This window comes from Sapajus apella, unplaced genomic scaffold (genome assembly GCF_009761245.1).
Source record: "Sapajus apella isolate SASKATOON/1434 unplaced genomic scaffold, GSC_monkey_1.0 scaffold7, whole genome shotgun sequence".
Taxonomy (NCBI): domain Eukaryota; kingdom Metazoa; phylum Chordata; class Mammalia; order Primates; family Cebidae; genus Sapajus; species Sapajus apella.
Window position 1 is genome coordinate 24,945,955 of NW_022436947.1, and position 27,386 is coordinate 24,973,340.

At 36.4% G+C, this 27,386-nt stretch overlaps 1 protein-coding gene across 2 annotated transcripts in view; it reads left to right on the plus strand.

Moving 5' to 3' along the window:
- The first annotated feature begins 13,404 nt into the window (after positions 1-13,404).
- The window catches only part of TFEC (transcription factor EC), a 160,232-nt gene continuing 146,250 nt past the window's right edge, over positions 13,405-27,386 (plus strand). Inside the window, exons 1-2 of one of the 2 annotated variants that reach the window (XM_032276225.1) lie at positions 13,405-13,453; positions 14,426-14,644. In XM_032276225.1, coding sequence (XP_032132116.1) covers positions 14,447-14,644 — 198 coding nt within the window. In that variant the 5' untranslated portion in view covers positions 13,405-13,453; positions 14,426-14,446. The remainder of the gene's footprint in view (positions 13,454-14,425; positions 14,645-27,386) is intronic. The other variant, XM_032276224.1, reaches the window with a different exon arrangement.

Genomic DNA, 27,386 nt, shown 5'->3' on the forward strand with positions numbered 1-27,386 from the left:
CTCTAATACCCCGAGACCCTGCATATTTAAGCCACACCTGCATTTTAAGATAAATAACAAATTATACTTCTTTATCAAGTAATCTCATCTCTATCGAGGTACCTGTTGTCCATTTTTTACTAGACTCACTATTCCTGAGGGCCAGTTGAGTAATGGATTTACTTTGTACTCACAAAACATCTAATATAACATCTTTCTAACTGAGGGCCTTCAATATTTGTTGAAGTATGAAAATGCAGGATATCTGCATAATATAGTTACTTAAAAATTAATCATGGAATTATTTGTCTGTTGAATACATGTGGGTCTTCTCACCCTAGTAAGATACTTTAGGATATAATGCATGCCGTTTACATTCTTTGTGTACCTCTACCATAGCTTGCATAGCGCCTTGCATACATAGTGGTCCTTTGGGTAAAATAGCAATATATACAGCACATAAGTAATTGTCCTTCTATGATGCCTTTGAAAATGTCAGTTTGAAAAACTGGGGGAAAATTTACATAGGAGAAGCATTTTCTTTCCTCTCCTCAAGATAGAGTCAGTTGCCACCCCTTAAAATAGTCTAATTATTTTACTGGAGACCTAGTTATAAAACTACTTGCCATTGCACTAGAAATAGAATTCTGGTGACACTTAATGAGATTTTTCAAGTTCACATTACTTATTCTGCAGACTTCTTCATTTGAGTAGATTTTTAATATTTTATTTGTTTTATTATTCACATTTTGGGGGTAAAATATTTCCATTCACATTCAAAGTTGGTTGAATTATATGCCAAAGTTTGAGTGCATAGAACTTTCTCCCAGTCTTGCTATTTCCAGAGTGCAGCTGCCTAATGTATCTGTAATTCACATCCCTGGAGCAGGTTTTCTGCTGCTGCCCAAGAAGTAAAACTTTGTTCTACCTTAGAATGCAAGTTAACATTTCATTACCTGTTTAATAACAATTTCTTTTTTCCCATTTTTCCCTCTCTTTGTCTGAATGAGCTCTGTCACTGTCTGCACCAGAAGTAACTATATTCCATTAAAAACTTTTGTGGTTATATTGTACTATATATTTTTGAATATGTTTAAATGTATCCTGGCATTTTGGGAGATACTTTTCTATTACATTTGTCACTGGCATTTTACATAATAAAGGTGGATAAAATTAATCTTTTTCCACTCATGGAATGTAGTTCCAGCAATCTTTCCCCACTCTGTACTCTCCTTCTTCTTTTCTTGTCACCTACCCACAGACCACTAAAAGTCCTTTAATTGCAGGAATTCTTATCTATTCATTTCTAAATCTGTCATTTATTCATTGAGCTCTCATGTTATGTTTAATACCAAGCTGAGATTCGTGGCGTATATAGACACATTTAAACCATGGAACTTCCTTTGCAGACATAATACTTATACAACCTTTAGATAATAATTAAATCATAAACTTGGTGTTAATAAACATGAATGTAAGAACTTAGAGAACAAAGAAGTGAACATGGCAGAAGCAGTAGGAGAAAAGTTATAAAAAGGTGGAATTTGAGTTGGATAAAAGAACTCACAGATAGATTAAAAGGGTGGTTATGTTTGAGATTTGAGGGTGGTGAAGCATCAGTGAAGAAAGTAGCCCTTTGGGCAGTCATTATGTCTGTAAAGGTGGAGTGTGGGGATATGCGGGTTAGACCAGGCTTGATAGAAGTGACAACAGGGTCCAGGTAAGCATTCAGGTTTTTTGCAGGGAAGTGGCATGACAAAAATGATGTTTAAACCCACTATTTCAGGCAAGGCACAGAGGGGCATATAGTGTATCATAAAAGATGAGGAACTCAAAGGATTACAAAGTAGTTAATTGCAAATATTAAAATAAAGGTAACTGCAAATAGAATGCTTTAAAGACAAACTGGAATCATAAACTGAGAGAGACTGGCTCAGAATGGAAAAAAGGAGAGGTTGGACTCAAGGGACAAAAGGAGAGGCTTCAATATTATCTTACATTCCTGTAACAAATCCCCAGTATGTCTGACTTTCAATGCATCTTGCTCAAGTGCAGTTATCTTGCTAGGGCCACTAGGTGGTGATCTTTGTTAGTTGGTAAATTTGTAAATTTTTAAAAAAATTGTGAGTTCAGCAATTGCTTGTTTTTGTTTTACATAATAACTTGATATATAACATTCATACCTATGGATATATGTTCATTAATGCTTTCCTTTCTCTACTTTTTTTTCTTTTTGATTTGTACTCTCAAGTAAGATGAAGGGATTGGTTAAAAAAATGTAGATCTCCGTTCTCATGCTTGTTTGCCTCCTTGGTATTTCCCAATCCTGTGTACTGCTCTATGGGAGAATGAAGCAGGAAAGGGCGTCTATCACATAGCTGGCATTTATTGGTGTCATTTACTAGAGGTTTCCACACTAACACCAGTGTTGGACACGATGAGGAAAATGGGCGAGAGGGGCATAGGCAGTTTGGCTGAAGGATTGTTCTCCTGCCATCACCTTGTTCCAGTTGTTCATTGCTTCTACTTGCCCTAGAGCTTCATCTTCTGCTTCTCATTATGCTGGAGTTCATATGCTAAGCCAATGGTTACTTCCTCCAAGTTGAAGAAAGACTGCTACTTGGCAGATAAAAAAAGAATACAACTTGCTAAAGGCCTCGTACCTAGCAGGCACTGCCAATGCTTGTTGAATGAGTGATTCAGTGATGAATGAATGAATCAGCATCACTAATGCAGTGGATGGAAGAGATGTCTTGGTCCCAGAATGCTGAATGGATGTTTCCATGGAAACCTTTTAAAATGTGTAGTGTGCTGTTTAGTGTTATGAGAGCAGGTATGTAAAGCTTACCTGATTTCTTAGACCCTGCTTGCATAGAAGCCTAACCACCATGACTAACATTGCTCCATGGGAAATGCTTCCTGAGTTCCAAACATTCAACTTATTAATGAACTTTTGTTAACCTGTGACTTTATAACAAGTTCTTATTAAATGAAATAATAGCACAGTTCATAAAAGTCACTTTTGAAGTGCTTAGTCACAGTAACATGTAATTAACAGTAAAGGCTTAAAGTGCAAACAGGGGTCTTATCTATCCAAACATTTTTTAATGCCAAGTTTCCTGATAATCTTTAATAAACCCTTGCAATTGTAACAACAATTACAATTTCAGTAGCTTCTGTCAGTCTGAAGACTCCTCCTTAATTTATTTCCAACATTTCCCTGTAGAGAAGAAATTCTGGGCACCTAGCTACAGCTATACATTTGTTACCTGTTCAGAAAATTAGGTTGTCAATTCACTCTTTAGTAGAAGAAAGGAAGGTTATTTCCTTTCCTCCCAATAGCTATATTTTAATGAATTTTTTATTTTACTGATTTATTCTTGACTGCTTTTTCCTTTCCATTTGACCTTTTGGACCAATCAGGGCTTTTAGCCAAGGATCAAAGGAATTTGAGTCCTGGCTTAGGCAAATCCCAGACTCATTTCTTTTACCTTATTTCCCTGTCTTATCTCTATCTGAAAGATAATCATCACATAATATTAATCATTTGGAACCCTGACCTCTGAAATAGTGAGTCGGTGAAACAAAATTTCTGTATAGCAAGTCAGTGTCTTAAAATAGTAATTTCCTTCTACGTATTTATTTTTTGTTGAAGTGAAATTCACATAACCTAAAATTCACCATCTTAACCATTTTGAAGTGTACAATTTAGGGATTTCCAGTACATTCACAATGATGTCAACCATCATCACTCTGATTGCAAATATTTTCATCGCCCATAGAGAAACTCTGTGTTCATTAGCAGGTACTCCCCATTTCTCCCTCCTTCCAGCTTCTGACAATCACTAATTGACTTTTTGTTTCTATGAATTTGCCTATTCTGGACATTTCATATATGTGGCTTTTGCAATATGTGACAATATGCAGCTTTTTGTATCTGGCTTCTTTTACTTAATGGAATGTATTCAAAGTTCATTTGTGTTGTAACATTAATGATATTTTATTCCTTTTATGGCTGAATAATATTCCATTGAGGGTATATACCTCATTCTTCATATTTATTCATTCATTCATCAACATTTTGGGTTGTTTCTACTTTTTTGGCTCTTATGAATAATCCTGCTGTGAACTTTAGTGTAAGATTAGTTTGAACATCTGTTTTCAAGTCTCTTGGGCATATACATAGAAGAGCAATTGCTGAGTCATATGGTGATTCTCTAACTTTTTAAGCAACCTACTTTTATTTTTACATAAATACTGGTTATCCTTCTGAAAGTTATTAGTTAGGATTTTTTAATAGACCCAGTAAATACTACAGGCGCATGATGCATTGGGTTGGAATACAATTTATTAGCTCCTATCTCTTTAATCAATAGTTGAGGCACCAAAGACAGTTATTTGGATATTGAAGATATGAAATGGATTTCTTCAATCAAAATCACTGAACTATACCTCTCCTATTCTGTACTTTCATTCAACAAATATTCACTGGGTTCCAGCAGTACATTAAGCACTATTTAGGAAATGTGAATACAGACAAAAAGACAAAACAAATTCTATGCTAATGAAACTACATTTAAGAAAGCCAAGAAATAATTTTAGATATGCAAAAGTGCTATGGACAAAATGATGCAGGGAATTCAAATGGAGTCTATCACAGACCTTAAGGACAATGCTTCTCAAAATTTAGTGTGCATGAGAATCATCTGGCGATGTTGTTAAAATGCAGATTCAAATTCAGCAAGTCTCTTGGGTGAAGCGTGAAATTCTCTCTTTCCGACAAATTCCCAGGTGATGCCACGCTGCTATGAATGGGCAGAGAAAGCCTGACTGAACTAGTGAGTTTTCAGTGAAGACATGAATGTGCAATGTGCATCAGGAGCCATCCAAGTCAAAATCTAGAAAAAGAAAATTCCATGGAGAGAAAGCTTTTGTAAAGGTTGCATGGAGGGAGAAGTCTTGGTTATCCAAGAAATGTCATGTGGAATAGCAGCCCATCTTCTTCCCTGAAACATAGGGGTTCTACAAACACAGAACAAACTAGAAAGCATTTGACTCCCTGTTATACCAGTCACAGCCTATTCTCCACCAACAAATATAAAAATTTGTTCCTAGACCCAGGTGCACCTTTGCATCAACTCCCTTTACCTTACTGAATATATTTTTGCAGAAAAATCCTCTTCTCTCAATACCATTCACTGCAGCTCTAACCGTTGGTTTCTTCTTCTTTTTTTTTTTTTTGTACCTTTTCTGTTTTACTTAATATTGTAAACATTTCCAATGTAATTAACTATTCTCAACCATGACTTTATATGGAGGTTTCAAGCTATGTTTAGAAATTCCTGGATTTATATAGTTTCCACTATTTAAATTCCTTTTGAGAGACCTATTTTAAACAAGACTGTGATAAATTTTATTGTATATAAACATAATGCCACATCTCTGATTAATTCTTTAAATAGATTTTGAAATATATAATAATTGTATTTTGATAAATAAAACTTCCCTCTAGAAAAATTGTTCATCTTTTTACATTCACACTATCAGTGAATAGTCCTCATTTCACCCCATATTAACTTGTTAGTGTAATCATTTTCTTTAACTTTTTAATGAGATACAATTTACATACAATAAAATTCACTCTTTTAAAGTATATAATTCAGTGTTTTTTAATGTATATTCAAAATATTGTGCATACGATTTGGTTAATTCCTTAAATTTATTTTGTTTAATTTCTCATTTCATTTTTCTTATCATTTCTCTTAGATTTTCTATGTAGATTTTTGTATCATTTACAATTAATAATTGCATATTTTAAAATTAATTTTAATTCATATTTATCTTTCTGGACCTATTGCATTGGCTGGATACATGTTTCTCTCAATTATTGCTAATACTAATTTTCTGTACAACGAAGAGTTTAGGGGTGTGTGTTTTCAATTCAGACTTATCTGGATTTAATATATCACTTCCTATGCGTAGCATGAAGCAAATTACTTATCATTGTTGAGTTCCAGCTTTTTTTCTAGTTGGTAAAAATGAGAAGCATTAATAAATAGATTTATTGAAGAATATAAAAAATAAAATGCTTTCGTACAGTGCTCAATGTATGGTAGATATTGATTCATTTTTTTATTGACTTTCTAAAGATCAGTGCTGCTCAGGAAATAAAAACAGGTAAAGATGATCCACAATAAAATACTTGTACTAATATTAATTTATGCTCATATAAATATTGTTGTCATTGAAAGTTTTTCTTGGAAATCCTTGAGCTAGACTTTTCTACACAAATAATTATTTTATTATGCTTCCTACCTATAACAATTGATCCCATTTATGCCAGCTCAGAAATCTAACTACTTGTGTCATTATAAGCCTCCAGAGAATCTGCATTCTCCCTTGGATAACTCACAGATATGCCTCTCAGTGCTTATAGCCACAAATACTTAATCTCAAAATTAAATACCTCCTACTGTACCTTTGCACTTTTCTCTTTCCTCTTGTAATCTTTCATAATATGCAACTATTGAATTTGTTTTTGTCAGAGAAAGAGTGTTAGACACTACTAATCATGTCTAAATTCTTTAGATACACCTCATTTATTACATTCAAAATAGTGAGAATGCCCTGAACTATAGTGTATGGGTGCAGGACTTATATAGGGGGCAAAAATGGTACCACAAAGCCTTATAATTAATTTCCCCATTAGGAAAAGATGCCAGCAGGTAGTCAACTGATCAAAGGAAATGGTTTTAGCTCTTTATGATGCAGGCACAATCAGCTCATTATTTTTTACGTGTAACTGAATAGAAATGTTTTATTGAAGAGCTTAATAAAAACCTTGAAAAAATTTCATAATTTTTGAATTTGCAAACATTTTACAGATCTGAATGTATTTGAAATGAAGGAAATAAATAATTCAATAGTAAGTTTTAGTGCCTTCTAAATGTTGAAAAATGTTTTTCTTTGTTAGACTGATTATCAGTAGTGGTATGGAATGATGATTCAGGGACAGGGTGAGTGAGATGTCTATTCTTGTCCCTAGTCAAGACAGTCACTGAAAAAATTGCTTCAGGCCATAACTTTGGCATGCCATGGGTTAAATAAAGGTCAACTCCAAGAGAAAAATAAAAATCAGTTGATCTTTTGGTGTTAAAAGGGCAAAAAAGTTATCATTTTGATGCTTTTAGTGCTCTTATAATTCAAGGATTTTGGATTTCTTTTTCCTTCAACTAAGAATTTTCAGGCCAGTGGTGTCCACAATGTATACGAGTGCCTTGGGGCATTTTGAAGGCAAAGAGAAGGAAATTTACCATATTTTAAAGCAACGTTCTTGCCTATACAGACTCTTGCATGGTATTTAATAACTCAATGATATGGCTAGCCCACAGGGCTGAGAGTGCTTTTTATATTTAATCAGTAGCTATTTGGAACATAAGTATCTAGAGAACTAGCTTCTAATCTTATCTTTGGCACACTGTTTATTTCTGTAAAAGATATCTAAATACAGATTTGTGATTACTTTTCAATATTTCTTCTAACTTATTTTTCTTTGTTAGGGAAAGGGTTAAAGATTGTGGAAGCAGTTTATGAGTCAATAATAGTTCAAGAACTCCACATCCCTATGAGTTTTCATTTTGGCTCCATCACATTATTTACATAGGATAAGAGGGGTTCCTCCTTGACATGGTCATTGAAAGAATTGCATATCATCATACCATCACATGGTAAAAGCTCATTAAAGTCAATTTGTATTTGGGTTATTAATATTCATGTTCTGTATCTTCTGCTAAGAAAATATTGTAAGCAGCAAAAATCACAAAGAGGTCCATCCTATTGCCTCGTTAATTCTGACACTTACAACAGCTGTGTAATAAATGCCAGCATCTGCTGCGTGGTGAAGTGTTGTATGGATGGTATAGACACTGGGGACATTTTGCTCATTAGTTGGAGACTTTCTTGGATTCCATGTGTAATTCAGGTAATTCTCCAAAAGCAATCTTACTTAGTCAAGAAGATTAAATGGGAAGTAGGTAGGAGACCTCTTAATAATTTCCATGACAAATCAGACTCAATAGGTTGCCACCATAATTAATTTATTTGTGGGTCCAACAGAGTGGGCAACATTTTGGCTTATCTTTGTTGGACCCAGTCACGAAGCACAATCTCTTTCAAGGATGGCATATTCTCCAGATTAAATGAGAGGAATCTTCTTTTTCTCTTTATTTTTTTTGGTTAAAAGATGTTATTACATTTGTTTGCAGAGATTGAAAGAAAAAAACAACTATTGTGATATAAAATTCTTTTCTTTCCTTTCAAGAAAAGCCTCTTTTATCAGAATATAAAAATGAGTGATCTTCCCATTAAGAATTGACTCTTTACTGTAGAAAAAGTCTTCCTATGACTAGTGATAAGTGACTGAAAATAAGCTTGTTGCAGATCATGCCAGACAAACCAGAAAGCCTGATTTAAAGAATCAGTAGATGCTTCCAGTGAGAATCAGCCCAAAATTCTGAACATTCTGGGGACATGTGCTCTTATTTGCTCATTCACAGAAGAGTAGCTCTATTATTTTTAGAGTTGAAAGGGGCCTTACAGGAACTGTGCACTGAAGATGGTCAGTAAATGTTTGCTGAATAAATGCATGAATATATTTTAATGTTGCTCTCATTGTAGAAATCCTTTCTATATTTTATATACTACAGAGAGTCATTTAGCCTGTGCTTGAACATTTCAACTTACTGAAAGCTTACAAAACTCTGGGGTAGCCTTTTTCATTGGTGTAACACTCTAATTATTAGATATTCCCTTTTTTTTGAACCGGATTTTATCACCTTGTAATTTCCACCCTCAGGTTTTAGTTTGGTTTTATGGGGGAACATTAAAGTAAATCTACTTCTCCTTCACATGAAAGTTCATCACATATTTCAAGACAGCTATCATGTCCCCCATATAATTCTTTTCTTCTCCAAGCTAAACTACCGTTTTCAAGATGATAGTGTTTCTAGTTCCCTAACCATTTTTATTCTTCTTTTCCATTCTATGTCTCTAACAGTTATTTTACCATCTACTATATAATGAGTAAATTTTGAGCCAGGAACTGTGATAAACACTTTATATACATTATTTTGTTTAAATCTTCATACTAACCATGTAAACTGTGTTCTACCTAGTGAAAATACTGTGTCAAGTTCACCTAGTTAAGAGGCATGATTTGGATTCACACCAGCTCTAAACAACCACAAAGCCATGTACAAGTAACTTACCCTTTCTGTAATTCAGGTTTCTCATCAGAAAAATGGGGAATTATAATTATCCTTACCCCCTAGACTGTAGAGAGGAGTAATGAGCTAATATTCGTTAAGCACTTATAAAAGCATCTGGCATATAAAAAGTATTGTAAGTGTTCGTGAAGCAAGCAAGCTGGTTTATACTTTCATTCTATATTATATTCTCTCCCTATACTGTTTCTTTTTAAAGTGGGTGTGGTATGCTGAATAATGGTCCCCCAAATATGTCCCTGTACTAATCCCTGGAACTTCTGGATGTTAACGATATATGACAAAAGAAACTTGCATATGTGATTAAGTTAAGGATCTTGAGATGGGAGATTTTTATGGGATTATCTTTGGTGAACCCAAAGCAATCACACAGTCCTTATAAGAGAAATGAAGAAATCAGAGTTAAAGAGAAGGCCATGTTACCATGGAACCAGAGGTTGGAGTGACATACTTTGAAGATGGAGGAAGGGGCCACAAGCCAAAGATTATAGGCAGCTTCTAGAATCTGAAAAAAGCAAGAAAATGGATTATCGTCTAAAGCCTCCTAAAAGAGCCAGCTCTATCCTGCTGATATCTTGACTTTAGATCAGGGAAACTACTTTCAGACTTCTCTGCAACAGAACTAAAAGAGAAAAAAATGTGCATTGTTTGAAGTCACAAAGTTTTTGGTAAGTTTTTTTAAAAGCAGCCACAGGAAATGAATGTAGTTTGTATCCCAAACTGTCTGAAAGTTTGCATTAGAGATAACTGAGGTCTAAAGAGCCTGAATTACTTCTGTGATGAGTATCATAGGCTATGTGTTCTCAGTCAAAATATAGAAAAATACATCTTACATTCAGAAGGTTCCACATCGCATGTGGTATCACTAACAGCTTTAAAAAAACAGAAGAGCAGAAGATCAAACACCGCATGTTCTCACTCATAGGCGGGTGTTGAACAATGAGAACACATGGACACAGGGAGGGGAGCACTACACACTGGGGTCAGTTGGGGGGAAATAGGGGAGGGAGGGTGGGGGGTGGGAAGCTGGGGAGAGATAGCAAGGGGAGAAATGCCAGATGTAGGTGATGGGGAGGAAGGCAGCAAATCACACTGCCATGTGTGTTCCTATGCAACAATTCTGCATGTTCTTCACATGTACCCCAAAACCTAAAATGCAATAAAATAAACAAATGGGAAAAAAAAAAATAAAAGAGAGAGGTTTAGTTAACAAAGGAGCATACTACTGACATTAGATCTGCCTTACTTTCCTTGGCTATCCCTGATGCTCATGACAGTCAGTGTGTGGGGAAATTTTTCTCTTGTGATGTCTTTGCCTTTGTTCTCTGTCAAATGTCCTCCCTCTCCGTTACTCGGGGGGATTCTCTTTTGGTTCTCTGAGAGTGAGATGTTTCAACGTCCCTTCCTAGCTGTTGTCTTTCTTTGAACACTTCACATTTCCATCATCCTTCTTTGCATACTTCAGTTGCATTTCTTGGACACTGCTTTTGTGAAGCGTCCGTTGTTTCTAGGTGGCAGAAGAAAGGTCTTTCACCAAGATCTGCTTACTCAGATCTGCATGCCATAGGGACCTGCAGCTCTTCATCTTTTGGAAGTGTGAGATGGGGGTGGGCAGAAACTCTCCATCTCCTTTGGAACGTCACCCTCCACAGTACCCAGACTATCTATCAAATTTACAGAGAATTGCTGCTTTTAGAAAAACAGAATCCCCCTTACACTTGCCCTTTGCAAATTGTCATAGGCTTACATACATCTATTGATTTATCCTAAATTCTCACCTTTGTTATTTATTTTGTTTTATTTTTGTTTTAGAGGTTGCACAAAACACTGTTTGGATGCATTCACTGGGTCTTTGATCAACTGTAATCTCCAAATCTATTTCCTATGACTTAATGATAAGCTTGGATATTTTCTACCTTACATCCATTTGAATTTTGGACCCAAATGAAATATTGTGTGTTTTTTGCTTAAGTGAGTTTGGCCCATTTTTCTAGCCTATCGTACCATTAATAATAATAGTAATTTATTGAGTATCTACTATGTGTCCAGCACTGTTTGGGGTTTAAAGTATTAAACTGCTATTAATAATGGTTAAGAAATTATATTGTTAGAGTAATAAATTTATTAAGATAAGAATTTTGTTTTTAAATGTGTTATTTTTATTTTTCCCAACTTTCTATTTTCTCCCTTATTTGGTTAGCATCCGTTCTATGTATTTCTCTAAGTCCTGTTAAATATGTTGAACAACTAATGATGAATGAAAGGTTCTGCGTCCATCAATAGCAGTATCACTTCAGGTGACTTTCCAAAACTTGTGTCCGTTTGTCTATAAAGGGCCTTAAAAGACAGAAATCTGAGACCTGAGAGTTATTTTCAGTATATCCATAAGTGAACATTTTGGGAAAGATTATGTTGAATTATTAATCAGCTGTCTTTGGCAATGGCAATTTCAGCAACTTTGAACCTAACTAATAATTGAGCTCACACAGATTTATTTCATCAGTGAACACATTATAAGAATCTTAGTAAAAAGCTTTGCTGAAATTAATATTTACTTATGCTGTATTATAATCCTCCTGACAATCACCTGGGGAAGATATATCACTAACTCCTTTTTATAGAATGCTACACTCATTTCCTAGGGCTGCCATAACAAATGACCACAAACTGGGTGGCTTAAGACAACAGAAATTTATTCTCTCACAGTTCTGGAGGCCAGAATTCTCAAAGCAAGTTGTCAGCAGGAAGGGTTTCTTCTGGAGGGCTTAGAGGGGGAATTCCATGCTTGCCTCCTAACACAACTCTGATCTCTGCTTTCATCATCACATGTGTTCTTTTCTTCCTCTGTTCATGTTCTCTGTGTCTCTTCTTTTTCTATAACACTAGTTATATTGAATTAAGGGCCCACCCTACTCTAATATAACTTCATCTTGATGTGTACCTTAATTACATTTGCAAAGACGCTTATTCCCAAATAAGGTCATATTTACAGGTACCAGGAGTTAGGACTTATTGTGGCAGTGGGGGAGACATAGTTTAACTCACAGAAATAGGGAAAAGGAAAAATCACTAAAGCGAGAGAAAGCACACATTCAGAATATGAACCAAGGACTTTTGTCTTCATGCAGTACTCTCTTGACTCCAGCTCCCTATCTCCAAATGAATTCCACTTTATTTTTTATGAATTCATAGACCAGCTGTTTAATAATCAACCTGCTTTAGAATTTCATGAGGCCTAAAAATCAAGCCCACTAGTTCTTGGTTTCTAAAATCTATCTTTTCTTATTTTTAATAAGTTTTTCTTATCATTAACTTTGGTTCCTCAAATACTTCTCGTTTTCAAGCTCACATAATTAGTCTGAGCCTAGACATTTTAATTTATTTAGATTGGTTTGCTGATCCCTTATTACCTACACTCCTCTATTGAGCTTCAGTTTCACTTTAATGGTTTTTATGTATTCTAGCTTAAAGCATGATTTAGACTGGTGTGATTCTTTTTCTCTCTACATACATGCATTGCTCCTGGGCTACAGTTTGTAGCATTAGTGCCTGTCTAGAACCATCTTCTCTTTCTAGTTCCTCTACTGTCTTCCAGTAGGAGGTTGACAATTCAATATTGGGCACCAATTGTCACATGCACAGCTATAGTTAATCAGTTAGTCAAACAACTAATCAATAATTATAGAGTTTGAATTATGTGCCAGAGGCTGTACTAGATGGGGGGTTCAACCGATATAAAAAATAACATACAATAAATTTTACTCTGAGGAGCTTATACTCTAGTTGAGGGGAGGGAATAGTAAACAGGAAATTAGTGTGTGGTAATTGCTATGAAAATATTTGAACAAAGGCATTGCCTATATACAAGAGGAACTTGTTACCCTACTTTGAAATAATTGTTAGTACCATACTTTTGTAATCAGTTATTTACTCTCAAATAGCATTCCCTTATTATTCCAGATATTGTCTCTCTGCCTTTTGGAGGCACACACTCAGATTGTATGTCCTATTATGTATAAGATGAAGTTTGTCATGTTGAGCATCCAATGTATGTTTTCGCCTTATAATAATATACAAAGTGTGAATCAATTAAGAACGGTATTATTAAAATTTTTAAAAAGTAACTTCTTATTTTTTTCTTTTCAGAGTCCTATCAATGATTTAGTTCCCTAGAGAAAATCAGAAAATAAAAGGTTGGTGTGATATCTTATAAATGCTAAAACCAGAGTTTATCTAACAGAGTTGTTTAAAAATATAACTTACAGCATTAATTCTAAATTCCTTGGGGGTTGGGCCTGTTTATTCCAGTTACTTCACATTATTGTTATTATATAATATCTTACCTGACATGGGAGTTTTTGGGGCCAGGAAAGAAAATGACGTTTTCCCAGATACTCTGAATGAGAATTTGGATGGCCATTAACAAGACATTTATGTCCCTTCGCAGCTTCCTTGTTTTACTTCAGTCCCTTTTAAGAGGTTACTTCCAGGACATCACTGTTCTTCAGTCTGCCATAGCTCAAGCCAGAAACTGAGTGTGGGAAATGCAATCTATTGTGGTCTGTTTTTCTGTGTGACAGTTGTTCCTATTTTGTGTTTGTTTCTCATTTAATGAGGATACAACTTTCATCCGGGGAGATGTACGGGTCACTTGTTAGTGCACTTAAATACACTAAGGCACTCCACCAGCTGGAAATTGTGACTTGTAGTTGAATTATTTTTGCACAGCGAATGGTTTTCCTTTTGACATATTTTAATATACTTGCACACTGAGAGCAAGAGTGGGTGAACAGAAAACAGACTGTTTTATTAACCCAGCAGTCACCTTTGAGGTTTGTACATGTCCATTTTTTTTCTTGCCTTTGTACATAATCCCAAGAGACTGGTACCTGGCTTTGCTCAGAATAACAAAGTCAGGCACAAATCTCCAAACACAATTGTTAGCTGAATGCCAACTGTTTCTTCTCATCTTTTTTTTTTTTAAACTTGAACATTAAGAATTACCTCTTTATGGGTGAACCATAACCATTAAAGGATGAGTTGGTTTTCTATTTCAAATACTTCCCTTATCATTTACTAAATTTATTTTATAATAGGTAATCTCAGATGATAAAATATTATTTTTTTATGTGTTTTACAGTTCTCTTTTCCAAATCTACTAATAGTGAGAAGAAAAGAAGAGAAATATGTTACAAGCTTTAACTGGACTCCAATTTCAGCTGAAAGAACAATTAGGAGAAAAGGAGAGAACCCTTCAACACAGCCAGGAAATCAGTGCCCAGCAAACAGAGTTCCACATGCAGTTTTCATACAAACCAATGTTTCATAGGCTTGTCCCAGAAAGACCACAAATTTACTCAAGTCAATTACCATCCTTTACCAAGGTATGCATCTCTCTCTCTCTCTCTCTCTCTCTCTCTCTCTCTATATATATATATATATATATATATATACAATTTTTAAGTAAGAATAGTAACCACCTCTGAAAATCTGTACCTTTTAATTGTACTCAAAACTTGAAGAAAAAGAGTAAGAATAAAAACCCAGGGCCTCCTCCCAATTCCCAGTAAGTAGTTACAATTTACAGTAACTGGCTCATTTAACAGAGTGGAAATAGACATAAAAGTACGTACTTTGCCCTTTCCCATTGCTATCATTATCATCTACATCATTGTCATGATAATACTACTACTTGATATTTTGGAGCACTTTATACTTTACAAAGAAGTTTTATATCATCTCATTTGGCTATTTGAACCAATCATTGTGGTATGCCATAATGAAGATTATTAAGACTTTTAAAGCACAGAGAAATGATGTAGTGTGTAGGAAGAATTGTTTTGTTTGTTTGTTTGTTTGTTTTTTTTAAGTTAGAATTCTGGGGCTGGGTGCGGTGGTTCACGCCTGTAATCCCAGCACTTCGGGTGGCCGAGGCTGGTGGATCATGAGGTCAGGAGATGGAGACCATCCTGGCCAACATGGTGAAACCCCTGTCTCTACTAAAATACAAAAAATTAGCCAGGCATGGTAGCGTGCACCTGTAGTTCCAGCTACTTGGTAGGCTGAGGCAGGGGAATCGCCACTTGGGAGGCTGAGGCAGAGATTGCAGTAAGCTGAGATCGCAGCACTACACTCTAGCCTGATGACAGAGTGAGACTCCATCTCAAAAAAAAATAAATAAAAAAGAATTCTGGGTCTGCATTGCTGTCTGTATGATAGTAGGCCTAATGAAGCATTGCTTTGTGACTTATTCAATGTGAAAGGTAATAGTTATGCCAAAAGCTGGTTATAAAGTTTGACTGAAGATTACTTTTTGTAGAGGATTTATCACAGTGTGTGTAGGTAGAAAATGCATTGAGATGGAATTTTTGTACTGGGGTAGGAGGTTAGCAGATAACTTTGAAGGCAAACACTTTAAGGATATAATCCTATAGTTGGTGACTTATCCTAGGTAGCACATCTAGTAAGTGGCAGAAGCAGGATTGGAACCCATGTGTCATGCTCTCAGTGTATAGCTAAAATTGAGTCTAATTTTAATACTATATTTTGAGCATCTACTTTTGACCAAGTTATCGAGCTGCATTTTAAAGGTACAGATATGAAAAAAGAGGCCTTGCTACAAGGGTTTTATAGTGTGAAATGGGAAATAAATTCAATGAAAGAAAAGCTATGCACCATTGGTGAGGTGTATAGTATTGTACATGGGTTTGGTGATATCAAGGAAGGCTTTGTTATTTGTGGAGACATTTGAGTTGGGCCTACAAGTCTTGCTACCTCTATTTTCAGGAAGTAGCTGTATCAGTAATACTTGCTTTATTTTTCTTACTACTTTTTTTTCTTAAAAATAAGACTATTTAACTGACCTTCAGTAAAATTTCAGTAACAACACTTATTGTTATAAGTTGAGCTTTCAAATACCATTGCTTCTTAAAATAATCAGTATGTTCTGTTTATAATTATTTCTAACTTCATTACGTTTTTCTTTTTAATGCTTGCAGGTTTTTTCCCCAAGAAATATTTAAGCTGTTAGGGTTTTAATGAAAAGTTGTAGAATATTCTGAGTTCTATACTCTTTGTTTTCTTTGGGTCCTCCTCATCATTATTCTTACACCCTCATGATCAAAACAATACACTTTTAGCACTTGGCAAGCAAGGGCTATGGGAAAGGCATTATGCTAATCACTTTACATATTCTAATTCTTCAATAATGTAGTACATTCACTGGAAGCCACATTTGCAGATTTTGAACTGAGGATCAGAGATTCCAAGAAATTATCTCAAGATTGCATGACTAGCACAAGCATTACTCTTCTATGACGATGCTGGCCGTTCTTATTTGTCTGCTTTGTTGGGCTTCACCACATTCTCACTAGCTTTATTATTGCGAACTCTGATGATTTCCAAAAAGTATAACCCAATATGAAGTAGATTAAGTCACAGAGAGAATTTGTTGGCTGCTATTACCAGGAAAGAGAGTTGATATCACGGATGACTAGAGCCAGAACTTCAAATATCACTAGAATAGCTCCATTTCTCATCTGTGCTTTCTCTGCATATTGTCTTTGTTCTCAGACCAGCCCCTCCTTGCAGCAAACAGTATAGGCTTCAGTCCCTCCAAGCTCACATCCTCACAGCTTGCTATCAGAGAAAATGAACATTTAATGTTATTCAGCTCCAGTATGAACTCTTCTAGGGAACATTTGCTGGATCACGTGTCTAGCCCTTGGCCTGGGCATTATGACCAAGATGGTAAGTGCTATGCCCAGTTTTTTAAAGGTCGCATGTTCACTTTGATGGCTGTAGGGAGAGAGAGAGGGGATGGTCTGTTATTAGAATTGGGAGGCAAAAGGGGTTGTACAGACATGACCTCCAAGTCATTGCATGAGCTGGGCAGTTATCTCAATTTGTGACTATTAACACAGGTCATTATGATGCCTGCTCTTATTGTCTTAGTTAAGTCTTCACCATTTAACACACTAGGTGATTAGATCTCTTAGATCACATCTGCAGGATGGAAAGCTTTGGACTCATTTTGTCCATTAAGGTAAACCGTCAAGTTTTTTTTTGGACACTTAAAGTTGGTTTGACCCAAATGTAGTCTCTATATATTAAACATTAAAAAAAAAAAACAACCTTAAGGTTGGAGATTCTGTTTCCAATGGGAACAGGATCAGCGTATGTATTGAAAAGAAAAATTAGCATGTGATAAACAGACTTCAGACTCTGCAAAAGTGATACGTAGACAGACACCCTGGGCACATTTGGTCAACCTTGCCTTTGGCTAGCATTTGCCAACATCTCAGCACTTGCTCAAAACTATGCAATGTGATAAGAATTACATTTTGGGCCTCAAAAAGCTGAGATTCTTGTCTGCAGTGACTTTTTGAAGGTACTGCCCACTTTGAAACTGTCTGAAGTTGGCCAGGCATGGTGGCTTATGCCTGTAATCCCAGCACTTTGGGAGGCTGAGGTGGGCGGATTACTTAGAGGCCAGGCATTGGAGACCAGCCTAGCCAACATAGTGAAACCCAGCCTCTACTAAAAAAAAATACAAACATTAGCTGGGGATAGTGTCACATACCTGTAGTCCCAGCTACTCGGGATGCTGAGACAGGAGAATCACTTGAACCTAGGAGGCAGAGGTTGCAGTGAGCCAACATTGCGCCACTGTACTCCAGCCTGGGTGATGGCAAAACTCTGTCTAAAAAATAAAACAAAACAAAACACTGTCTGAAGTCATCCGCCAGCTCACACTTTGACTGTTTAAGTACTAAGGCACATTACTGGAAAGATTCTAAGCCTTAGAGACTTACAATGTGATGAATGTCTTCTAAATGCTGTGAGACTTCTTGATGACATCTTGTAATGTGTTTCAATAAATCTTTATTAATTTATTTTAAAGAGTAAAATTAGACTGTTTTGGAGTGCTGAAAATAAGAGGTATTCTTTAATCAATAGGATGTTGTTTCTTTCTAACCAATATCACATGTCACCCCTGTGTTGAATGTGAATGGAGATATTCTATGTAGGAAGTTCTATCTTCTTAGAATGCTTAATTTAATTTTGTTGATAAAGGTAGAGAGGTGGAAAATTATGAGATAAATATAGCTTCTTTCTTTTCTATAACATCTTGAATTCCCCATCACTCTGTCAACATGTACATCTTACTTGGGGATAGAAGGTTGAAAGAGATGGGGAAAGGGAGCTTACTAATTGAGGAGAGGATATTAGGATGAAAATTTAACTTAGAATTAAATGTCTCAAAGCTTTTTGTGTAAAGTGGTTTGCTTTAAGGTAAAATCTGTCTCTTTTTGGCAAACACTCAGACTTTCATGGATGTGAGGCAAAGCTTTCATGTGCTCATATCCTCCGACCTGTATGGCTACCTCCGAGATGCTTCTTTCACTGCCTGCCTCCCTTCATGCTGGTTTGCACTGCTAAGACTGTGGCTAACAGGGTTCATAGCACATTTTCCTGGCAGCATCAGCATCGGCGGTCAATGCCAACAGATCTGGAGTCTCAATCACAGAGGCCAGACTAGACTCCTTTGGTTGCTGCTCCTCATCCACTGGGGGCCTGCAGGGATATTTAGGTCACCATTTTTGACATGCTAGTGCTTTAGCACTAAAGTGCTTCTCCTGTTGATGTTTCTTTTCTCTGTTGGACCACACTGAATTTGAAGCAGCACCTAATGTTGACTGGATAAACAATGAAATGAAGGCAGAAATAAAGATGTTCTTTGAAACCAACAAGAATGAAGACACAACATACCAGAATCTCTGGGACACATTTAAAGCAGTCTCTAGAGGAAAATATATAGCAATAAGTGCCCACATGAGAAGCCAGGAGAGATCTAAAATTGACACCCTATCGTCAAAATTGAAAGAGCTAGAGGAGCAAGATCAAAAGAACTCAAAACCCAGCAGAAGACAAGAAATAGCTAAGATCAGAGCAGAACTGAAGGAGATAGAGACACAAAAAACCCTTCAAAAAAATCAATAAACCCAGGAGCTGGTTTTTTGAAAATATCAACAAAATAGACAGACCACTAGCCAGATTAATAAAAAAGAAAAGAGAGAATAACCAAATTGTTGCGATAAAAAATGATAAAGGGGATATCACCACAGATTCAACAGAAATTCAAACCATCATCAGAGATTATTACAAATAACTCTAGGCACATAAGCTAGTAAACCTGGAAGAAATGGATAAATTCCTGGACACTTGCCTCCTCCCAAGCCTAAACCAGGAAGAAGTCGAAACCCTGAACACACCAATAACAAGGTCTGAAGTTGAGGCAGCAATTAAGAGCCTACCACCCCAAAAAAGCCCAGGTCCAGACGGGTTAACAGCCGAATTTTACCAGACATACAAAGAGGAGCTGGTACCATTCCTTCTGAAACTATTCCAAATAATCCAAAAAGAGGGAATCCTTCCCGAATCATTTTATGAGGCCCACATCATCCTGTTACCAAAACCTGGCAGAGACTCAACAAAAAAAGAAAACTTCAGGCCAATATCCATGATGAACATAGATGCAAAAATCTTCAATAAAATACTGACAAGCTGATTGCAACAGCACATCAAAAAGCTTATCCACCATGATCAAGTAGGCTTCATCCTCAGGATGCAAGGCTGGTTCAACATATGCAAGTCTATAAACGTAATACAACACGTAAACAGAACCAAAGACAAAAACCACATGATCATCTCAATTGATGCAGAGAAGGCCTTTGACAAAATTCAACAGCCCTTTATGCTAAAAGCCCTCAATAAGTTAGGTATTGATGGAACGTATCTCAAAATAATAAAAGCTATTTATGACAAACCAACAGCCAATATCATACTGAATGGGCAAAAACTGGAAGCATTCCCTTTGAAATCTGGCACTAGAAAAGGGTGCCTTCTCTCACCACTCCTGTTCAATACAGTACTGGAAGTTCTAGCCAGATCAATCAGGCAAGAAAAAGAAATAAAGGATATTCAAATAGGAAAGGAAGAACTCAAATTGTCTCTATTTGCAGACGACATGATTGTATATCTAGAAGACCCCATTGTCTCAGTCCAAAATCTCCTGAAACTGATAAGCAACTTCAGCAAAGTCTCAGGATACAAAATCAATGTGCAAAAATCACATGCATTCCTATACACCAATAACAGACTTAAAGAGAGCCACATCAAGAACGAACTGCCATTCACAATTGCCACAAAGAGAATAAAATACCTAGGAATACAACTAACAAGGAACGTAAAGGACCTCTTCAAGGAGAACTACAAGACACTGCACAACGAAATAAGAGAGGACACAAACAGATGGAGACACATTCCATGTTCATGGTTAGGAAGAATCAATATCGCCCCAAAGTGGCCATACTGCCCAAAGTAATTTACAGATTCAATGCTATCCCCATCAAGCTACCAATGACCTTCTTCACAGAACTGGAAAAAAACACCTTAAACTTCATATGGAACCAAAAGAGAGCCCACATAGCCAAGTCAATTCTAAGCAAAAAGAACAAAGCTGGAGGCATCACACTACCTGACTTCAAACTATACTACAAGGCTACAGTAATCAAAACAGCATGGTACTGGTACCAAAACAGAGATATAGACCAATGGAACAGAACAGAGGCCCCGGAGGCAACACAGCATATCTACAACCATCTGCACTTTGACAAACCTGACAAAAACAAGCAATGGGGAAAGGATTCCCTGTTTAATAAATGGCATTGGGAAAACTGGCTGCAGAAAGCAGAAACTGGACCCCTTCCTGACACCTTACACTAAAATTAACTCCAGGTGGATTAAAGACTTAAACATAAGACCTAACACCATAAAAACCCTAGAAGAAAATCTAGGCAAAACCATTCAGGACATAGGTGTAGGCAAGGACTTCATGACCAAAACACCAAAAGCATTGGCAACAAAAGCCAAAATAGACAAATGGGACCTAATCAAACTTCACAGCTTCTGCACGGCAAAAGAAACAGTCATTAGAGTGAATCGGCACCCAACAGAATGGGAAAAAATTTTTGCAGTTTACTCATCTGACAAAGGGCTGATATCCAGAATTTACAAAGAACTAAAACAGATTTACAAGAAAAAAGCAAACAAGCCCATTCAAAAGTGGGCAAAGGATATGAACAGTTACTTTACAAAAGAAGACATACATGAGGCCAACAAGCATATCAAAAAATGCTCATCATCACTGGTCATCAGAGAAATGCAAATTAAAACTACATTGAGATACCATCTCACACCAGTTAGAATGGTGATCATTAAAAAATCTGGAGACAACAGATGCTGGAGAGGATGTGGAGAAATAGGAACACTTTTACACTGTTGGTGGGAGTGTAAAGTAGTTCAACCATTGTGGAAGACAGTGTGGAGATTCCTCAAGGACCTAGAAATAGAAATTCCATTTGATCCAGCAATCCCGTTACTGGGTATATATCCAAAGGATTACAAATCATTCTCCTATAAGGACACGTGCACACGAATGTTCACTGCAGCACTGTTTACAATAGCAAAGACCTGGAAACAACCCAAATGCCCATCGATGATAGACTGGACAGGAACAATGTGGTACATATACACCATGGAATATTATGCAGCCATCAAAAACGATGAGTTCGTGTCCTTTGTAGGGACATGGATGAACCTGGAAACCATCATTCTTAGCAAACTGACACAAGAGCAGAAAATCAAACACTGTGTGTTCTCACTCATAGGTGGATGTTGAACAATGAGAACACATGGACACAGGGAGGGGAGCACTACACACTGGGGTCTGTTGGGGGGAAATAGGGGAGGGACAGCGGGGGGAGGGGAGTTGGGGAGAGATAGCATGGGGAGAAGTGCTAGATGTGGGTGATGGGGAGGAAGGCAGCAGATCACACTGCCATGTATGTGCCTATGCAACATTCTTGCATGTTCTTCACATGTACCCCAAAACCTAAAATGCAATTAAAAAAAAAAAAAGAGGCACCTAGATAGAAGCAGTTGCATACTTGGATGTGTAGCTCAGAGAATGGCTATAAACTGGAGAAAAATATTTGTGGGTTATTAACATTTACCTTTATTGAAGCAGTGATAGTGGATACACTGGTGTTTCCATCCTTTTGCAAACTCTCCACTGCATATGTACTAATGGTTTTGTGCCAGTAGGAAATCAGGACGCTCATGTCTGCCCCTAGTCTCTCTTTGTCCTCTTTCTATAATTTTTTTGGAGAAATCATATGACTTCTAGGCTGCTAGAAACTTCTTACATCTTCCTTTTTCCAACACTGTCATTCACCCTTTCTTTTCTCTGGGACCATAGGGCTGGAGGGCTTCAGGAAATGGAGTTGGGTTACAAAATATAAAAAATACCAAGATGTATATAGAGGATATTAATCCTGATGCAGAGGTAAAATGTATGGAGCATGAGAAGGCAGTGAAAAAAAATTCAATCACAACCTCAGTAGCTGAGTCTTCGATGTTTAGATCTCATTTTCTAGTTGTGCTTTGGTGTTTCAAATTTGTTAAATAACCTGTAAGATTTGATCATCTCCTTCAGATATAAATCTCATTTACATTTATGCTGAACACCTTTTGAAGTTATCTCTTTCAAAGCCCTCTTAAAACATTAGCTTCTTTTTTTTTTTTTTGAAACTAAGCCTTAAAAAATTATGTCAAGTGGCCTGTATGTTATACTTTACATACTTTGAAAAATCCCTCTGCTTATAGAGTTGATAAAAGGGATAGAAATTAGAGAAACTGCAAAGCTGAAAAAGTGAAAACAATGGTGCATTGTCTGTAAAAATATTTTTCAAATAAGAATGAAGACATTTTCTCTCATAGTTCCCTTTTGTTATAAATGTGAGGAATGTGTGGTTTGGACCTGAGCAAATGTATCTAGTACTCTCTGATAATGAGTGATGGATGGACTGAAATGGTAGCCGTGCTTATGCTAAGTTTATAAGCATTTTGATCAACACCGTAATCAGGAAGCTTAAAGAAATCACAAAATCCCCATTGTGTTGTCTGAATAACATATATTATATACCTGAGACTCCGCACCTAATACCCTGTGAAATAGCTTGATAGACCAAGAGCTTACTAATGGAGGAAAATGGCTCACTAAAGCCAAGGGGAATTAAAGTGGGAGTCACCTATTCTCTTAGATTCCTCAAGTAGAAGGCAGTCTGGCACTGTGATTCTTATTAATCAATACCTACATCTTTGGGTCTGTCTTGATTTTAGGTAATAAAGCAGAGAGAATTAGACAACCTTTGGGTAATAAATTGCAAGATCTGGAGAAGTTAGAATATTAACGTTCTCCCTCTTCTTCACTATTATTGACCTGTAATTTTAGCGTAATTTCCTTTTACTTATCTTGAAACATAGAAAATTATCACCTTTAACTTCATAATCTTCCTCTGGAAATGTAAAGACTGTTGTACATTTTCAACTTTTTCTTGTATGTCCTCTGAAGACTTTTAGGAGTTTATTATAACTAGTAGTGACCTCTTTAAATTTCCTGTAGTTATCTGAAAATGATTCATGACATTGATCAAAAAATATTTCTTTAGTTTTTTAAAATAATATGTACTCAACAAATAAGTTTGTTTTGCTAATTTTTAGTGGCAAACTGCTCTCTTCATTTTCAATTATCTTTTACATGTGCATGTCTGAATACCCAGATGCTAATTATTTCTAGTAACTGCCACCAAATGAATATGGTGTCTCCACGTGTTAACTGATCCTGTGAGTAAAATTTCAGACATAGATAATTGAAAAAAAAACAGAAATAGTATACATTTCTATGTCACATTACATTTTAATATTAATATTTAACTATGAAACTTAGAGATTCAGGGCAAGATATAAGGAAATGTCATGTCTTGGTTATTTGTTAATTATTATTTTTGCTCACTAGATTCAATAGCTACCCAACCTTGCTGCTCCTCGTCCTTTCAGCTTTCTAGAGTTTAGGTTCAAGTCACTGTCTTTCTACAACTTTTTTGAGACCTGTCCATTTCGACTACAATGAATCCTGTGTAAGCAGCAGCTTTGGCAGAACCACTTTTTGTCTTTTAGGGCTCTTATCAGAGAGACAATGAACTTTCCATTTCTCTGTCTTTGGTGGCTTTAAGTGATCACAGCTTCCCTGTGTTTGTCTTTATGGAGACCTATTCCCATTGCCTACACTGCTTCCCCAGGGCTCCAGACGTTCCCTCAGGTTTTCCTTTGCTTGTCTCACTTCCGGCCTCTCCCTGAAAATGTTCCACCAATTCCACATAGTCATTATTATCACATGGCTGTCTTATTTTCTACACAACCTTTAAAAGTCTCTAAAAATACCACACATATTATCTTAGGGTTTTTGTTGTTGTTTTTGTTTTCTGGTTAATTATTTGACTCACTCACTGAAAATGTAACCTCATGAGAGAAGGGATCTTGCTTGTCTTATTGAAAGATGCAGCTCTGGAAACTAGAGCACAGTAGGTGGTTACTAAATATTTGGTTTTCCTTAAAAGTGTTCTTGAGCCGGGCGCGGTGGCTCAAGCCTGTAATCCCAGCACTTTGGGAGGCTGAGGCGGGCGGATCACTAGGTCAAGAGATCGAGACCATGGTGAAACCCCATCTCTACTAAAAAATACAAAAATTAGCTGGGAGTGGTGGCATGCACCTGTGGTACCAGCTACTCAGGAGGCTGAGGCAGGTGAATTGCTTGAACACAGGAAGTGGAGGTTGCAGTGAGCCGAGATAACACCACTGCACTCCAGCCTGGTGCCTGGCAACAGAGCGAGACTCTGTCTCAAAAAAAAAAAAAAAAAGAAAAGTGTTCTTGGATTTCTTTGCTTTTGACTTTTCATACTATCCCAGGCAAATTTATCCACTAGTACTACTTCAATTAATGTAAATGCTAATAACCTATAAACATTTGTCTCATTTGTAGCCCTCCTCTGAGCTATAAATGCAAGTATCCATCCTCTTTTACCTAGATGCTACTTCAAATTCAATATTTAGACCCAAGCTAAATTAACAAGCTACTTTCTCCTAATGCTGCCACAAGACCAGATGAAATGAAGAACTTGCTTATTCTTAGGTGTTGTGTAGTTGGTAACTGTAATACTTATCCATGCACTTAGTCAAGCCTTAAAATTGGGATAATCCTTTCATTCTCTCTCCTTCATGCCTGTTATTGCCAAATCCTGTTGAATCTGCCTTGTAAATAGTTATCAGATGTATTCTCCTTCCTTTATTGTTGCTGCTACCACCCTAGTCAAGGTCATCATTATTTCTCATCATCATTTCTGTATTCTTACAATATTCCACGTTGGTGTCCTTGCTTCCAGTCTCCTTCCTATCCAGTCTTTCTCTACCACACATTCTCAGAGATCAGTCACCATGTAAATGTGACTACAATACCCTTTTCCCAAACAAACACACCGACAAAAGCTTTTCAGCGGCTTCTCATTCTCTTTCAGATAAAGTCCAACTCCTTAAGTCAGCTGAAATGGGGTGATACATCCTTAACCCTCCGAACGACCTCTTTTGCTCTGAGTACTGGGAAGAGTAAATAAATTGCATGGTTGATCCTTAGGCAATTTCTCCTACATTATACTTTTCTAAGCTAGACTATAACTAGAAGCCAGATAGAAAAATTTGAGATTATATTCTCCATAAGAACCTTGTTTCCTGTTTTTCTATATAATAATGATGGGTGGATTATTAAACTTTGAAAACAGAGGAAATTGTGATATTACTGATATCTTATAATAACAATTAAAAAACTTCTCCAGTGTTCCTTAAGATTGAAAGACCATAGAATAGGATACTAGTAAGCAATGGTTAGAGTTTTCCGTAACAGTCATCTTTGAATCAGCTCCAACATATGAGCAAATGTTCAGTTGAATCACAGTTTTCAGACATTACTGAATGGCAAAATTATTTTTGTCTAGAAAACTTTCAAAGCAGTTATTACTTGCATCCCATTTAGACCTAGAAATGTATCAATAATGCCCTCGAGCATTTTCTGATTCTGAGATATAACTTAATGTCTTTTAATAATTTACAATACATTCATTATTGCCCACCCACCCCAACTCCCCCAGAGGTCTTTTCTTCAATCAACACATTTTAAAAGTGAAAATTTCTTTGCTGGTTTCTGTGAACAAAAACACCATTCTTCTTTCTCCAACTAATTATTTAAATAGCCAGTCAGGTTTACTATTGGGGCAAATAGTTTAAATATTTTTAAAATTTTATTCCACAGATTGTGTAAAGTGTAAAAGTAGCATATATGTTAAACTTATTTAAAGTTGTTACTTTCTGATTCTACCTTCATCTTCTTTTCTTCCATTACAGTGGGAGCATATTGCAATTCCCTTCTCTTTCTTCACTGTTATTAACTTTTCCCCTTTTATCAGAAAAAGGATCTTGCTTTCTTTGATTCTCTTATTGATATTTTAAAAGGACTTTTTTTCCTCTCTTGCTGTCTCTCTCAGGCAAGTCCCATCTCAATTGTCCTTTGTCATTCATTGTCAGTCTTTGTGTCCATCCTCTTATCCCAGCCTAGTTTTTCCCTTTTTCTTTTTTTTTTTGGGGGGGGCAAAAAAGAAAGTGGGGGACATTAGTATTGGGAGTCTTATATCAGTGTCGGGGCTTAAACAAAATGCAATCACTTTCAAATGTAAATTGCCGTTTATACAAAAAAGGCAATGTTTCTTTGTTTCAAGAAACTGGAGCCTCATGCAACTCATACTCATTTAAAGAAATTTAAAAATAGAACTTCTAAATAACTAATAGCTGGAAAATCCTGATTTGGGGCTTTAGTCACTAAAGATAAGAAAAAAAACCACATTTGCTTCCGTCCTCCCATCTGGCTTTTACACATGCATTTCAGGCTCAGTATGCTCTTGCTCTCTCTTTTATCTATGCCCATCTGCTTGTATGGTGTGTTCTCACCCTAACATATTTTCAGACCCTTGCCATAGGGCAGAAGTGCCAAGCAATTATTTGTTGAGATAGATAGCCCACATAATACTGTAAGTGACATCTGTTCTGTAGAAAATCCCTCCCTTGTGGCGGCTGTGTCATATTGGCAGCTCATAGGAATATTGGAATTGACATAGAGGG